The 17,428-nt window shown below is 50.4% G+C and overlaps 1 protein-coding gene across 1 annotated transcript in view; it reads left to right on the forward strand.

Moving 5' to 3' along the window:
- The window catches only part of BRI3BP (BRI3 binding protein), a 39,046-nt gene that overhangs the window by 11,452 nt on the left and 10,166 nt on the right, over nt 1-17,428 (forward strand). The window contains exon 2 of the mRNA XM_055236717.2: nt 9,323-9,425. Coding sequence (XP_055092692.1) covers nt 9,323-9,425 — 103 coding nt within the window. The remainder of the gene's footprint in view (nt 1-9,322; nt 9,426-17,428) is intronic.

Raw genomic sequence — 17,428 nt, forward strand, 5'->3', positions numbered from 1 at the left:
CGGCAGGCTGGAGTGCAGTGGTGCGATCTCTGCTCACCGCAACCTCCGCCTCCCGGGTTCACGCCATTCTCCTGCCTCAGCCTCCCGAGTAGCTGGGACTACAGGTGCCCGCCACCACGCCCGGCTAATTTTTTGTATTTTTAGTAGACATAGGGTTTCACTGTGTTAGCCAGGATGGTCTAGATCTCCTGACCTCGTGATCTGCTCATCTCGGCCTCCCGAAGTGCTGGGATTACAGGCGTGAGCCACCGCGCCCTGCCCAGAACTGTCTTTTGAAATGTCCCACGGTGTGTATTAATCGGATTATTTCCTCCGGGTTAGGCTCAGACTTAGCTTTCATGGCCAGAATTCTGCAGAAGGCATCATGTGTCCTTGCTGAGGTAGTACCATATCGGGGCTCGTGGTGTCTGTTTGTGCCATCGCGTTCTCGTTGGTGGACGCTGAGTTTGATCTCTGGGTTGAGGCTGGGCAGGCCCACTGCGCTGGGGGTGCCCCTTCCCTTCTGTGGTTCATACGTGGTCTGTATGTTATGTTCCAGCATTTTCTGTTCACCTGGTCTTTGCATTTCTGTGTGTTCTTCAGATGCTTGGGAAACCTTTGAATGGCAGAATCGCCCATCCTCCCTCCCTGGCTTGCTCATCAAGATGCCTTTGCCCTCGTGGCCTGATTTTCCGTAGGACCCATTTGCATGTGCCTGAGGGTGATGGAGGTAAAGCAAGATTAGGATGCAGGAAGGCCAGTGTCACCCAACCCCGGCGTTGGATGTCCCCGGGCGTTGGATGTCTCCCGCCTGACTGCTGCAAGAAGAGGGCTGATGAAATCCCAGGCTTGAAGCAATCTTGTTCCCTCCCACAGAGGCGATGGCTGGGCCTTGTTTGTCTGAGGCCTCAGGCATCCACAGTTTGCTCACCTGGTCCCCTTATTTCAACTTCCCATTCTGAAAATTGTCCAACATACCCAAAGGTAGGGAGAGTAGAGTGAACCCTCGTTCACCCAGGTCTTCCCATGTAGCAACTTTCTGCCATCTGGTTACTTCTTTCCTTCCTAAATTTTTTTGGGGGTGCCTGGAATAATATTTTAAAGCTAATCCAAGACATTAGTTCACCTTTGCATATTTCAGTTAGCATCTTTAACAATAAAAATTTTGTGAAAATCAAAACCACAATACCGGCCGGGCACGGTGGCTCATGCCTGTAATCCCAGCACTTTGGGAGGCCGAGGCGGGTGGGTCACTAGAGGTCGGGAGTTTGAGACTAGCCTGGCCAACATAGTGAAACCCCATCTCTACTAAAAATATAAAAATTAGCTGGGCATGGTGGTGCTCACCTATAATCCCAGCTACTCAGGAGGCTGAGGCAGGAGAATTGCTTGAGCCTGGGAGGCAGAGGTTGCAGTGAGCCAAGATCTCACCACTGCACTCCAGCTTGGGCGACAGGGTGAGACTCCATCTCAAAAAAAAATGAACAAAAAACACACACACACAGATACAAAAAAAAAACACACAATACCATCATCACAGCTTATAACAATTCCTTAACATCTAATGCAGGTCCATTTTCTGATTTCCCTGGCCCAAAATGTCTTTACAAAACTTTTGTTTGAATTTGGATCTAAACAAAGTCTACACATGGAGTGTCTTTTAAGTCTCTTTTTAAATTTTTAATTTTTTTTTTTAATTTTTTTGAGACAAGGTCTTGCTTTGTCACCCAGACTGGAGTGCAGTGACATGAACACAGCTCACTTGCAGCCTCAACCTCCTAGGTTCGATGATCCCCCAGCCTCCTCCCAAGTAGCTGGAATCATAGGTACATGCCACCATGCCCAGCTAATTTTTAAATTTTCTGTAGAGACGGTGTCTCGCCATGTTGCCCAGGCCAGTCTCTAACTCCCAGACTCAAACGATCCTCTGGCCTTGGCCTCCGAAAGTGTTGGGATTACAGGCGTTAGCCACCATGCCCCGTCCCAAGCCTTTTTTAAAATTAACTTTATTCTTTTTATAAGTAGAGTTTAAAAAATAGTCTGTTCTTTTAGAGTTATAGAAAAATTGTGAAGATAATACAGGGAGTTGCCATATACCCCTCACCCCGTTTCCCCCATTATTAATGTTGTATATTCATGTTCTATTAATGAACCAATATTGGTACATCAATTATCCTCTGAAGTCTGTACTTCTGTAGTTTTTCCTGCCACCCTTTTCTATCCCAGGATCCCATCTGGGATCCCACCCAACATTTGGTCCTCAGGTCTCCCGAGGTCCTCTCGGCTGGGAGTTTCTCAGGCTCTACTTGTTTTTGATGACCTTGACAGTTTTCGGGAGCATTGATAGGGCTTTTTATTTTATTTTATTTATTTATTTATTTTTTTTTTTTGAGATGGAGTCTTGCTTTGTCGCCCAGGCTGGAGTGAAGTGGTGTGATCTCTGCTCACTGCAACCTCTGCCTCCCAGATTCAAGCAATTCTCCTGCCTCAGCCTCCTGAGTAACTGGGACCACAGTTGCATGGCTAAGTTTTGTGTTTTTAGTAGAGTCAAGAGGTTTCACCATGTTGGCCAGGCTGGTCTTGAACTGCTGAACTCAAGTGATCTGCCTGCCATGGCCTTCCAAAGTGCTGGGATTACAGGCGTGAGCCACAGCACCCAGCCGGTCAGGGATTTTGTAGGATGCTCCCTATTGTAATTTATCTGATGTTTTTCTCATAATGAGACTGGGTGATGGGTTTTGGGGAGGAAGACACAGAGTGAAGGATCATTTTCATCCCATGACATCCAGGGTACAGCGAATCATGATTTAAGTCACTTTTTTTTTTTTCTTTTTTTGAGACGGAGTCTCGCTCTGTCGCCCAGGCTGGAGTGCAGAGGCGCAATCTTGGCTCACTGCAAGCTCCGCCTCCCGGGTTTACGCCATTCTCCTGCCTCAGCCTCTCCGAGTAGCTGGGACTACAGGCGCCCGCCACCACGCCTGGCTAATTTTTTGTATTTTTAGTAGAGACGGGGTTTCACCGTGGTCTCGATCTCCTGACCTCATGATCCGCCCGCCTCGGCCTCCCAAAGTGCTGGGATTACAAGCGTGAGCCACCGCGCCCGGCCGATTTAAGTCACTTTTAATTTTAATGCCCCCACCTCATGCTTTTTCTTGGATACCATCTTATTCTGTGGAGAAGCTGGGTCTCACCCCATGGCATCTCCACCATCTGCATCTGGCCGGTGCATCCTCATGGTCGTGTTTCCCTGTGTCCCATTTCCCAGATCCCCAAGAACCAGTGGTTAGATCTAGAGGCCTGGCCAGGGACGGTGGCTCACGCCTGTAATCCCAGCACTTCGCGAGGCCGAGGCGGGCAGATCACTTGAGGTCAGGAATTCAAGACCAGTTTGGCCAACATGGTTGAAACCCCATCTCTACTAAAAATACAAAAAATGAGCCAGGTGTGGTGGCTTACGCCTGTAATCCCAGCTACTCGTGAGGCTGAGGCACGAGAATTGCTTGAACCTGTGGGGTGGGGAGCGGAGGTTGCAGTGAGCTGAGATCGCGCCACTGCACTCCAGCCTGGGTGACAGAGCAAGACTGTTTGGAAAAAAAAAAAAAAAAGAAAAAACAAAAAAGATCTAGAGGCCCGATACGATTCAGGCTTGCATTTTCACCGGATTTCTGCTGGAACCGCCTCCAGGCTTTGGACTTCGCTGTAAGCTCCTGTGTTTGTGTGCACTGCAGCCCAGTCGCCTAAACAGCGGATATACATTTTCTCCCATTCTGGAGGCTGGAAATCTGAGCTCGAGGTGCCAGGGTTGCTTTCTCCTGAGGCCCCTCATCTTGGCTTGCAGATGGCTGTCCTCTCCCTGGGTCTTCGAGTGTCCTTTCCTCTGTTCATCTGGGTCCTACTCTCCTACTTGCATAAGGACACCAGTCGCATCGGATTAGGGACCACCCTAAAGATCTCATTTCAGCTTAGTCACCTCTGTAAAGACCCTGTCTCCAAATACAGTCCCATTCTGAGGTCCTGGGGTTTAGGGCTTCCACGTAAGTCTTTTGGGGGACACAGTTCAGCCCATATTATTCCCCTCAGGGCTCCTGTGTCTCCATCCACACAAAGTGGGTCAGGGTGTCACACACCAGAGCAGGCAGAGCCAGCCCCACAGGGAACAGCAAATTCTCCAGCCAGATGGTTCAACGACAAGAGATGGGATCCTCCCTGAACTCACCCTCTCCTGCCCGGGGCCAGTTTTCAGCAGGGGACAGGTGCCGTTCTTTCCACCGTGAGAAAGAACCTCTGACCTGCACCTTTCTTAGCACTGTCAGCTACTCAGGCACGCCAGCTTCTCAGGCATGGCAGTTTTCAGAGCACCTGCCTGTCAGCTTGTGTTACGTGGGAGGTGACCGCTCGGCTTGCAGGGAGTTCCAGGTTGCCACCCTGCAACCCATGAATCCGACAAGAAGAACCTCAGACGCTCTGGGCACCTGCCGTGTGCTGGGCACCGCGCCGAGGTCTTTACAGGTTCTGCTCTTGAATCCTCTCTTAGTCCCATTTCTCCCACAGCGGAGAAAACTGAGGCACAGAGAGGTTCAACGTGAGCGGGAATGTCTCTCCTTCCCAGAATAACTGCTTCCATGCACCCTTTCCTGGGCACTTACTGGCATTTTAAAGGCCTGCTACTCTTTTCTTACAAAAACCTTTCTTTTTCCCTCCATTTGAACAAATTATAGAAATTGTTATATATTGTCTGGGCGCGGTGGGTCACGCCTGTAATCCCAGTACTTTGGGAGGTCAAGGTGGGTGGATCATCTGAGGTCAGGAGTTTGAGATCAGCTTGGCCAACATGACAAAACCCTGTCTCTACTAAAAAGATAAAAATTAGCCGGGTGTGGTGGCACACACCTGGAATCCCAGCTACTTGGGAGGCTGAGGCAGGAGAATTGCTTGAATCCACAAGGCAGAGGTTGCAGTGAGCCAAGGTCACACCACTGTACTCTAGCCTGGGTGACAGAGAGAGACTCTGTCTCCCTCCGCCCCCTCACCCCAAAATTGCTATATATTGACAAACATGTACAAGTCACACATACTTTAAAGAATTGTAGGTCAAGCACGGTGGATCACACTTGTAATCCCAGCACTTTGGGAGGCTGAGGCAGGCAGATCACCTGAGGTTAGGAGTTCGAAACCAGCCTGGCCAACATGGGAAAACCCTGTCTCTGCTATTTTACAAAAACTAGCCAGGCTTGGTGGCACGTGTCTGTAATTCCAGTTACTCAGGAGGCTGGGGCAGGAGAATTACTTGAACCTGGGATAGGGAGGTTGCAGTGAGCCGAGATGGCGCTAATGCACTGTAGCCCAGGTGACAAAGCAAGACTCTGTCTCAGGAAAAAAAAAAAATGTGGCAGGAAAAGCTGGGCATGGTAGCAGCCGCCTGTGGTCCTAGCTACATGGGAGGCTGAGGCGGGAGCATTGCTTGAACCCAGGAGTTTGAGACTGCAGCGAGCCATAATTACCCCCACTGTACTCCAGGCTGGGCAACAGAGCAAGACCCTGTCTCCAAAAAAAAAAAAAGAGCGTACGTTCTGTAATCTGTTCATTTACTCATTATTTTCTGCTATTTCTCGATGTTGCTGGATATGTCCATCGTTTGTTTTTGTTGCTGTGGAATTGGACTCCATTCTATGAGCAGATCACTGTCTTACGTGTCTCTTCCATTGTCCATGTATGTCTGGCCTGCCTGCAGCTTTTTAGTGCAGTGGCGCTCTGAAGGAACATGTGCAACTGCCTCTCTCAATCAAGGTCTTCAACCTGGAGTGTGCATCAGCATCACCAGGAGGGCTGTGGAAACAGATTGCTGGGCTCCATCCCTGGAGAGTCTGAGGCAGTGGATCCGGGTGGGGCCCCGTGAGTCTGCTTTTTTGGCAAGCTCCTGGGTGACGCTGCTGCTGCTAGTCCGGGCACCACCACACTCTGAGAACCTCAGAGCTGGGATGTGTACCATGACGTGGATTCTCTGGAAGACCTCTTCATGGTTGTAGTTCTGATTCATGCTGGTCTTCTGCAGGCCCTCCTCCCAGATCCCCCCGCCTACCCCCATCCAAGGGAGGGGCAGTCACCCTCCTCTTCTTTCTTTCTTTTTTTTTTTTTTAAATTTTTTTGAGATGGAGTCTCACTCTGTCGCCCAGGCTGGAGTGCAGTGGCGCGATCTCGGCTCACTGCAAGCTCCGCCTCCCAGGTTCACACCATTCTCCTGCCTCAGCCCCCAAGTAGCTGAGATTACAGGCGTGCACCACCACGCCCAGCTAATTTTTGTGTTTTTAGTAGAGACGAGGTTTCGCCACGTTGGCCAGGCTGGTCTTGAACTCCTGGCCTCAGGTGATCTTCTCGCCTTGGCTTCCCAAAGTGCTGAGATTACAGGCGTGACCCACCACGCACAGCCTAAAATTTTTTCTTAAGGTAAATTAGAGATGGGGGTCTCATTTTGTTACCCAGGCTGGTCTCGAACTCCTGGGCTAAAGCAATCCTCCCACCTCAGCCTCCCAAAGTGCTGGGATTATAGGTGTGAGCCACCATGCCCAGCCTCTGTACTGTTTTTTAGGGCTAAAATGTTGGTGTCCTCACAGGATATCGTGGAGTCAACAACGCTTCTGTTAGAATATTGGACATCAGCTGGGCGTGGTGGCTCATGCTTGTAGTCCCAGCACTTTGGGAGGCCTAGGCAGGCGGATCACTTGAGGTCAGGAGTTCGAGACCAGCCTGGCCAACATGATGAAACCCCATCTCTACTAAAAATACAAAAGTTAGCCGGGTGTGGTAGCAGGCGCCTGTAATTCCAGCTACTCAGGAGGCTGAAGCAGGAGAATCTCTTGAACCCAGGAGGCGGAGGTTGCCTTGAGTTGAGATTGCACCAGTGCACTCCAGCCTGGGTGACAGAGTGAGACCCTGTCTCAAAAAAAAGAAGAATAATAATATTGGATGTGGGTGTCAACAGGAGTCTTGAACACTTACCATGTACTCAAAGCATTTCATGTGAATATCCCATGTAAAGCTCACGATAACCAGATGAAGTAGGTACTGTTATCTCCATTGTTAGTGGAAACCCTGCAGCCCCAGAGAGCTTATGAATATATATAATATGCTCATGGACACCCAGCTAATAAGAGGCAGAGCTGGGATTTGAACCCAGGCAGTCGGCAGCCTGGCTTATGCTTTCTCAGCCACAGTGCTACCTCTGAGGTTATCGGCATTTTCTACTCTCCTGTCCCTGATTCAGCCCTGCTCTTATCTCCTCTGTCCCGTAGGAACCATCCAGTCAGGATATCCAGTTTAAAATGCTATAGCCGGCCAGGCGCGGTGGCTCATGCCTGTAATCCCAGCACTTTGGGAAGCTGAGGCGGGTGGATCACGAGGTCAAGAGATGGAGATCATCCTGGCCAACACGGGGAAACCCCATCTCTACTGAAAATACAAAATTAGCTGGGCATGGTGGCGCATGCCTGTAGTCCCAGCTACTCGAGAGGCTGAGGCAGGAGAATCGCTAGAACCCAGGAGGAGGAGTTTGCAGTGAGCCAAGATTGTGCCACTGCACTCCAGCCTGGCGACAAAGCAAGACTCCAAATTAAATTAAATTTAAAAATAAAATACTGTAGCTGCCTAGGTGTGGGGACTCATGCCTATAATCCCAGCCCTTTGGGAGGCCGAGGTGGGCAGATCACTTGAGGTCAGGAGTTCAAGACCAGCCTGGCCAACATGGTGAAACCCCATCTCTACTAAAAATACGAAAATTACCCAAGTGTGGTGGTGCGTGCCTGTAGTACCAGCTACTCGGGAGGCTGAGGTGGGAGGATTGCTTGAACTTGGGACGTGGAGGCTGCAGTGAGCCGAGATCATAACACTGCACTCCAGCCTGAGTGACAGAGTGAGACCCTGTCTCAAAAAAAAAAAAAGCTGTATCTAATTCACGGAGGCATTTACCCTTCACACGTGAGCCGAGTGGCCCGTGTAGGTGGGTTCTATTATGGCAGCACGCTGCGTGATGCAGCCCTGCAGAGTCCCAGCCCCCACAGATACCTTGGTCAGCCCTTACAAGGGAAGGGGAGTGTTTTACTCAGTTTTGCTCAGTTGTTGGGCTGTCATCAGTATCAAGTTCAAGTTAATCCCCTGGGCCAGTAGACCACTTGGTGGCATTCATCATGGGCTCGCTATTTTTTCCCCTGTAATAGCAAAGGCTGGGAACCATGTAGGTGTCCATGAGTATGGGCTGGCTCCAGGTGTACCGTGTTTTAAAAAGGATGAGGCAGCTCTGTGTGGTCTGAGTGTGAGAGATCTCCAAGACAGCGTGTTGCATGAGCAAAGCAGCTCAGCTGCACACCTGTGCTGCCATTGCGGAAAGAATGTGTCCGTGCCATTATTCACCTGGCACATCTAAGGAAGGGTTCCTCCAGAGGGGGATTCGAGTTGCCAGGAAATGAGAGGGAAGGCTTAGTCTCCACTGAATACCTGTTGGTAGGCTTGAGTTTTATGCTACATGTATACAATATCACTTATTTTTTTTAAAAAAAAAAGTTAAAATGAGGCTGTAACTTGTATTCATGTTTCTTTAGCCCTGTGTCACCGGGAGGGCAAATAAAGACCTCAGAGGCTCAGGGTCCTTAGAGTTGGATAGAGCATGGGGCTTTATCATTACCAGCTTCCTGGGAGCAGAAACTTCCACTCTTTAAAAATGAGAAACCCACGGGGTGCGGTGCAGTGTTTCACGCCTATAATCCCAGGACTTTGGAAGGGCCAGGCAGGAGGACTGCTTGAGGCTTAGAGTTTGAGACCAGCCTGGACAACATAGCAAGGCCCCATCTCTGCAAAATAATAATAATAAAGCCTGGTGTGGTGGCTGCACCTGTAGCCCTAGCTACTTGGGAAGCTGAGGCGGGATTGCTTGAGCCTGGGAGTTTGAGGCTGCAGCCAGCTATCATTGTACCACTGTGCCCCAGCCTGGTCAACAGCGAGACCCTGTCTCTTTAGAGAAATCAGGCAGAGACCCTGACCCAATAGGGAGCATGAAAGACAGCAGGAGCAATGGCAAGTGGCGTAACGCGGCCCTGCAGAGAGTCCCAGCCTCCATAGGTGCCTTGTTCAGCCCTTGCAAGGAAGGAGTTGTTTTCACCAATTTTTCTGAGTGGGGCTGTTATCAGTACCCAGTTCAAGTCAATCCCCCAGGCCAGTAGCCCACGTGTGTGGTATTCATCATGAGCTCGCTATTTTTCCCTTCCCAGGTATAAACTCCCAAGCTCCCCAGTTCACTGCTTGACCGATAGAGGAAAACAGTGATTGGGTGATGACCGTTTTCTTGTTTCTGCAGTTCTTGGCCAGGCTGACCGAGAGGTTCGTGTTGGGAGTGGATATGTTCGTGGAGACGCTGTGGAAAGTCTGGACCGAGCTCTTGGATGTTCTTGGACTTGACGGTAGGTGTGGGGGTGGCATTCACGTAAGGTGGCATTCTATTTTGGTGGTTCTCATAGTGTGGAACTGGTACGTACAGTGAGTAATACATGAGAAGGTTGTGGAGGGCTGGTCAGTGAGGATATGCGTGAACATTTTTTACTTTAATAGTCTCTTATATAGGCCAGGCATGGTGGCTCATGCCTGTAATCCCAGCACTTTGGGAGACCAAGGTGGGAGGGTTGCTTGAACCCAAGAATTCAAGACCAGCCTGGGCAACATGGTGAGATCCCATCTCTACAAAAAAAAGTACAAAAAAATTGCTGGGTGTGGTGGTGTGCACCTGTAGTCCCCATCCACTTGGGAGGCTGAGGCAGGAGGATTGCCTGAGATCAGGAGTTCGAGGCTGCAGTGAGCTATGATCATGCCACTGTACTCCAGACTGGACGACAGAGCAAGACTCCTCTCAAATAATCGTAAAAATAAAAAACAAATGGCCCATCAAAGCTGAGATTTCCCAGATGCTACTTAGGATAAGGTGCGACTGGGTAGTGCCAATTTGTGTGTCCCTAGGCAAAACACATGGACTAGAGGTGTAGTGCTCTGGCTTACTGGGATCCGTGCAAAAAATGACTAGTTATTTAGGCAGAAGGGGATTTCATGAGACAGAGACACTCACAGAACCATCAGAAAGGCTGAGGGAGAGATGCATGGCCTCAGACACTGCCGAACTGGCTGTCCAGGGTTGCACCTGTTGAAACCATTGAGTTCGAAGTCACTCAACTGTAGTATAATTTGAGGACCAGGAGGCCACTGCTGCCACCACAACAACTAGACTTTGCATGTGGGTGCAGGGACCCTTGCCGTTTCTGGAACCATGCATATCAGCTGCAATACTTCACTTAATTTCCAAAGTCGTGTGTGTATGGGGGAACTGCTAGGCGGAAATTACTTTCTGTCCAGTCCCTAGCTGCGAGGGAGGCAGGCTAATGCGGTTCTTAGCTCTCCAGCTTCTGCCATCCAGGAAGGCAGGCTGGGAGCAAGTGTCACCCGATGCTGTACCAGCCCGTCCACCATACCCACCGCATGGGGCAAGAATTGCCAGGGGAGCTGGCCCCTGGTTTTGTGGGCTAGGGGAGGAGGGTAGTGCAGTTTGATAGTGCAGTGCTAGTCACACGTTCATAGCCAGGAAGAGAACACTGGTGGGGCACAGCCCCTCCCTTTCTACATGTGGCAGGGGGCACTGATACTGGTCTTGGTGGATGGCAGGGCAGCAACGGTCATGGTAACTGAGCTGGGCACCCCCAGTCCAGGCCTGCAGCCTGTGCCACCCCCAGCCTTACACTCCCCTTCGCAGGTAGCTCTGCCCCACCTCCACCTGCATTCCATCGGGGGGTGACAGGAGCTAACCTGGGCAGAGTGCCCAGGGTGTGCACCTTTTATACCCAGAGGAGACGTTGTCCCTTACCGCCTTAAGAGCTTCAGAGGCATCCCATGCTCTCAGGATGAAGTAACCTTCCCGTTTTCTCTACCATGCCCTGTGGTGTGCCAGGTAAGCAGGGATCTCCTAGCCGCCCCCGCTCCACTGCTCTCCTTCCGTCCACAAGGTGGAGGCCGCTCTTCCCCTGGGCCTTTCCAGAGGCAATCCCCCCAGCTGGGCTCTTTCCAGCCCCACCGCCCTGGTCCCTGGTCCTGGCTGCCACTTGTCTCACGGGAAGGTCTGCAGTTGCTGCATGTGGCAGGGTTCCTAAGACCACTTACAGGCTCGCCAGTTCCCTAGGAGCACTGGCAGGACTCAGCATATAGTTGTCCTCACGGCTGTGATTTATTGTGACGGAAGGACGCAAGCACCATCGGCAAAGGGAAAAGGTGCGCGAATTCCCGAGCAGGCCAGGCTCAAGCTTCAGAGTCCTCTCCCTGTGGAGTCACACGGGACACACTTCATTCCCCCAGCAGAGGGTGCCCACCAAGGACTCCATGCCCAGGCTTTTTACTGGGGGCTGGTCGTGTAGTCACCCTCTGCTTGACACGTGTCAAAATTCTAGACTTCCAGAGGGAACGCGGGTGTTGTCATAAACGACATCATTTGTGTCAACAGCCTAGGCCTGGTGTCTCCGGGCTGCACTCTGGCCCCAGCTCTGCACCTGGCACAAAGAGGCCCTTTTTTGTTTTTGTTTAGGATCTCACTCTGTTGCCCAGGCTGGAGTGCAGTGGCTCAATCACGGCTCACTCCAGCCTCAACTTCCTGGGCTCGTGATCCTCCCACCTCAGCCTCCCGAGTAGCTGGAACCACAGGCCCATGCTACCACGCCTGGGTAATTTTTAAATTTTCTGTAGAGACATGGTCTTACCATGTTGCCCAGGCTGGTCTCAAACTCTTGGGCTCAAACCAACCATTCTCCTGCTTCAGCCTCCCAAAGTGCTGGGATTATAGGCGTGAGCCACCACAGCCAGCCCACCCTTGGTTAATAAGAGCAGGAGGGCTGTGGGTCCCACTGCTTAGCCAGTCATGTGGGCTGAAATGTGCTCCCCAGGAATATGTGTTCCAGTCCTAACCCTGGACCTGTGAGTGAGCCCCTGTTTGGGAGTGGGGTCTGCAGATGTGATCGAGTTAAATGAGATCGTCTTGGATTAGGGTGGACCCTCAGTGTAATGATTGATGTCCTTATAAGAAGTGGGGAATTTGGACACAGAAACACCAAGAAACATAGGGAGAAGACGGCCATGCGAAACGAGAATCAGGGACTGGACAGACGGAGCCACAAGCCAAGGAACACTGGGGCCACCAGAAGCTGAAAGAGGCGAGGAAGGATCCTCCCTTGAACTTTCAGAGGGAGTGTGACCCCACCGAGACCTTGATTTCAGACTTCGGCCTCCAGAACCGCAAGTGGATGAATTTCTGTTGTAAACCACCCAATTTGTAATGGTTTGTTGCGGCAGTCACGGGAAGCCATTATACCATAGCCCTGTTACATGCAGAATCTCTCAGCACCGCCCATCGATCCTTGACACTCACATTTTACTGATCAGAGATGGGGGAGTGGGGTCCACTGACCATGATGGGCACACTGGTTCATACCTGTTGACACCCCAGGCCATTCAGAAACATCTCCAGCCTTAATTCATTGAGTTCAACCTTTAAGAGGCCTCAGGCCAACTCAGTCACCTCACTGCTCAGACAAAGAATCGGAGGTGTCAGCATAGCCAGAGGACACTGTGCACCTGGCAGCCCCCCGGGGCCATTCATGGCCCCTCCTGGGACTTGACAGAGTTAATGCACCCTCCCCCAGATGCAGCCACTGCGTGCAATACTCTTAGCTTTCGTATCCACCACCTGCCGGGATTGTCAAACTCTGTGTTTTCGTCGCCACCCATTGAACCCTGGAGAAACGAACCTGATTGCAGGAAATCGCACGCAGCTTGGAATGAAAAACTACACAGTAGGAACAGCCTCCTAATCATATGGAAGAAGCCCAGAATAGAGGCATCGGCAGCAGATCCACGAGCCCTGAATGCCTGCATTCATCAGGGGAGCAGCTGGCGCGTTCCGGAGGCGAAACGAGCTTGCTTCCGTGTTGAAGCTTTTCTAGTTCTGTTTGATGCGTAAGCTTCAAGGCATCCGAAGGCCTTTGGAATTCGTGTCTTATGCGTAGAAGTTTGAGTGCAAAATGCTTTACAGGAAGCCGTACACCAACGTTGGATATTCTGGTAAAAAAAGGTTTCTGTGAGCGCAATTCTATAATTTCTCTTCAGTGTTTTTTTTTTTTTTTTTTAAGAGTCTGGTTAAAATGGGAACTCAGTAGCCCTGAATGGTCTAATAGCAAAAACATGTGAGCCCCCTAGGTTATGTGAAGTTTTCTAGTAACCATGTCAAAAGAGTAAAAAGAAATGGTGAAATTAATTTTTCTTCCTTTTTTTTTTTTTTGATGGGGGGTGGTGGGGAGTGGGGGGCGGGAGGGATGAAGTCTCACTCTATCGCCCAAGCTGGAGTGCAGTGGCGCTATTTCGGCTCACTGCAACCTCTGCCTCCTGGGTTCAAGTGATTCTCCTGCCCCAGCCTCCCAAGTAGCTGGGATTACAGGCATGCACCACCACACCTGGCTTATTTTGTTGTATTTTCAGTAGAGACAGGGTTTCACTATGTTGGCCAGGCTGGTCTTGAGCTCCTGACCTTGTGATCCGTCTGCCTCAGCCTCCCAAAGTGCTGGGATTACGGGCATGAGCCACTGCGCCCAGCCTTTTTTTTTTCTGAGACAGAGTCTTGCTCTGTTGCCCAGGCTGGAGTGCAGTGGTGCAATCCCAGCTCACTGCAACCTCCACCACCCCAGGCTCAAGTGATCCTCCCACCTCAGCTTCCCAACTAGCTGGGACCACAGGTGTGCACCACCACGTTTGGCTAATGTTTGTGTTATTATTATTATTATTTTTTTGAGATGGAGTATTGCTCTGTTGCCCAGGCTAGAATGCAGTGGCCGATCTTGGCTCACCACTGCAACCTCCACCTCCCAGGTTCAAGCAATTCTCATGCCTCAGCCTCCAGAGTAGCTGGGATTACAGGCACCTGCCACCATGCCTGGCTAATGTTTGTATTTTTTTTGGTAGAGATGGGGTTTCACCATCTTGGCCAGGGTAGTCTCGAACTCCTGACCTTATGATCCACCTGCCTCGGCCTCCCAAAGTGCTAAGATTACAGGCATGAGCCACCGTGCCCCGCCTAATGTTTGTATTTTTTATAGAGATGGGGTTTTGCCATGTTGTCCAGAGTGGTCTCGAACTCCTGAGCTCCAGTGATCTGCCTGCCTTGGCCTCCCAGAGTGCTGGGATTACAGGCATGTGCCACCATGCCCAGGTGAGGAAGAGGGGCCCTCTTCCAAAATGTACAGCACTGTGCAGTTCTGGGACCTGCCAATCTCACTTCTCCACACTGTGGGGCGGCTGACCAGCTGCACCCAGAGCCAGCTTCCCCTGCTGCAGCCATCAGGACTTGACAGGTGTGCAGGTGTAAACCCGGCCCATGCTGAGAAACAAGTCGGCCACCAAAACATTCACTTTGTTTGAACAGTGCCTGTTAAGAGTTGAATTGTGTCCCCCCATATTCATCTGTTTTATCTGTTGAAGTCCTAACCCCCAGAGCCTCAGAATGGGATGGTATTTGGAGGTGGGGTCATTGTGGGTGTCATTTGTTAAGATGAGGTCATACTGGAGTAGGGTGAGCCCAAATCCAGTGTGACTGGTGTCCTTATATGAAGGGGAAATTTAGGCACAGACACACGCAGGGAGAAGGCCATGCGAAGGCAGAGTAGAGAGAGGAGTGTGTCTGGCAGTCACGGAGTGCCAAGGATCACAGCAACCTGCAGACACTAGGAGAGGTCCAGGCAGATTCACCCTTGAACCTCTGAAGGAGCTAGCCCTGCTGACACGTTGTTCACAGACTTCCAGCCTCCAAACAAAGTGAGAGAATAAACTTCTGTTCTTTTTTTTTTTTTTTGAGATGGAGTCTCACCCTGTTGCCCAGGCTGAAGTGCAGTGGCGCTATCTATCTCGGCTCACTGCAGCCTCCACCTCCTGGGTTCAAGCGATTCTCCTGCCGCAGCCTCCTAAGTAGCTGGAATTACAGGCACCCACCACCACGCCTGGCTAATTTTTATATTTTCAGTAGAGACGGGATTTCACCATGTTGGCCAGGCTGGTCTCGAACTCCTGATCGCAGGTGATCCACCCGCGTTGGCCTCCCAAAGTGTTGGGATTACAGACATGAGCCACTGCGCCTGGCCTTCTGCTCTTTTTTTAGCAACTTGGCCATGGCAGCGCTAGGGAAGTCAGACGGTGCCCCTTTGCTGTCAGGCAGAACATGCAGGGCCACTCGTGTTTTCTTTAGGATTTTCAGGGCCTCAGGGAGTGACGTTGCTTTGGACCACCCTTCCTTGGTTTAAAGGACAGCTTTCACCGAAGTCACCGAGGGGTGGAAGGCAGGGGTGGCATTGTCGTCTCTGGGCATCTTTCCTGGCTGATCACGTATCTTGGCCCCTTGATGACATGATGCTTCTCAAAGTATGCTCAGAGGAACCCCAGGAGGTCCCCGAGACCCTTTTGGTTAGAAGGGGCGACTGTGAGTTCCTCTCTTCCCTGAGGTCAGGGATTTAGTCCGTACTTTAATACTCCCATATATATTGATGCCATGTTAAGATGATGACATTTTGGATAGATTGGATTAAACAAAATGTCTTATTAACATTAATTCCACCTTTTTTTTTTGCCTTTTTTGCTGTGAGTACTTGAAAATTTTCAGTGACAAACATGGCTCACATTTGTGGCTGGTGTTCTGTTCCTCTGAATTCAAAACCAGATTTAGGGGCCAGGTCTCCTCTAAATAGCTAGATAGGAAAGAGACTGGCAAACATTCAAAGCACTGCCACTGTTCTCAGTGTGGTTTGTTCTACTTTAGAAACAGTTGCTTTTCATGAAAAATATTTTGTGTTAACCTATTGTCTTGGTCAGTTCAGGCTGCTATAACAGAAGTCCATAGACTGTGTGGCTTATCAACAACAGACTTTTTTTTTTTTTTTTTTTTTTTGAGATGGAGTCTCTCTCTGTTGCCCAGGCTGGAGTGCAGTGGCACAACCTCGGCCTCCCAGGTTCCAGTGATTCTCCTGCCTCAGCCTCCTGAGTAGCTGGGATTACAGGCATGCGCCACCATGCCCGGCTAATTTTGTATTTTTTTTTAATAGAGACGAGGTTTCGCCATATTGGTCAGGCTGGTCTCAAACTCCTGACTTCAGATGATCTGCCCACCTTGGCCTCCCAAAGAGCTGGGATTACAGGCATGAGCCACCCTGCCTGGCCTAACAGACATTTTCATTTCTCACAGTTTGGAGGCAAGAAGTCCAAGATGAAGGCACTGGCAGATGCAGGGTGTGGGGAGAGCCCTTTCTTGTAGGCGATGCCTCACTGTGTCTCATGTGAAGGAACAAGGCAGTTCTCTGGGACCTCTTTATAAGGGCACTAAACCCATTCATGGGGGCTCCACCCCCATGACCTGATCACCTCCCCAGGACCCCACCTCCTAAGACCATCACTTTTGGGGTTAGGATTTCAACATAGGAATTTTGTGGGGGACACAAACACTCAAAGCCTAGCGTCTGTAATGGGTTGTTATTTGCAAATGAGTTAATGATAGCAATGTTTTTAAATTATTAACAACGGCTGGGCACAGTGGCTCATGCTGGTAATCCCAGCACTTTGAGAGGTTGAGGCAGATGGATTGCTTAAGCCCAGGAGTTTGAGACCATCCTTGGCAACATAGTAAGACCCTATATCTACAAAAAATCAAAACATTAGTTTGGTGGTGCATGCTTGTAATCTCAGGTACTCGGGAGGCTGAGGTGAGAGGATCGCTTGAGCCCAGGAGGTAGAGGTTGCAATGAGCTGAGATCATGCTACTGCAGTCTAGCCTGGGCTACAGAGCAAGACTGTCTCAAATAAGTAAATGAAAAATAAATAAAATTTAAAAGATAATTAACAACTAATTAAAAACTACCTAATTTTCTGCTATGGAAAATAAATCAGTTAGGTAGAACCCACATAAACAAAAGCTCTGGGGATGCTTCAATAATACTGACGAGCGCAAACAGGTCTTGAGACTGAGAGGTTTGGGAAACACTGGTTTAGCCTCCAGTCTGCAGGGGACAGGTGTGAAAGTCAGCTCCCAAGTCAACCACACTTAGTCAGAATGCTCACGATGCCTCAGGAAGGCACGGTGTAGGGAACACACCCTGGTTCTGGGGAGTCCTGGTGACCCCAAGCCTTTAGTCTCAGAGACGGCTGCTGTTTACAGTTTTGGACTCTAGACACTGGCCAGCTGTGCAGAGTCTGATCATTTTGGGGAACTATGAGACATCCACGCCGTAGGTGTCGTTACTGACCGGAGGAGCTCCAGGGTTGAGGCTTCCCATCTCAGGTCTGCTCTGGATTTGCGCTTGCCCACCCCAGATCATTGTGTCACACTTCTCCCCCACGGTCCCCTCTG

Source organism: Symphalangus syndactylus, chromosome 13 (assembly GCF_028878055.3).
Source record: "Symphalangus syndactylus isolate Jambi chromosome 13, NHGRI_mSymSyn1-v2.1_pri, whole genome shotgun sequence".
Classification (NCBI taxonomy): domain Eukaryota; kingdom Metazoa; phylum Chordata; class Mammalia; order Primates; family Hylobatidae; genus Symphalangus; species Symphalangus syndactylus.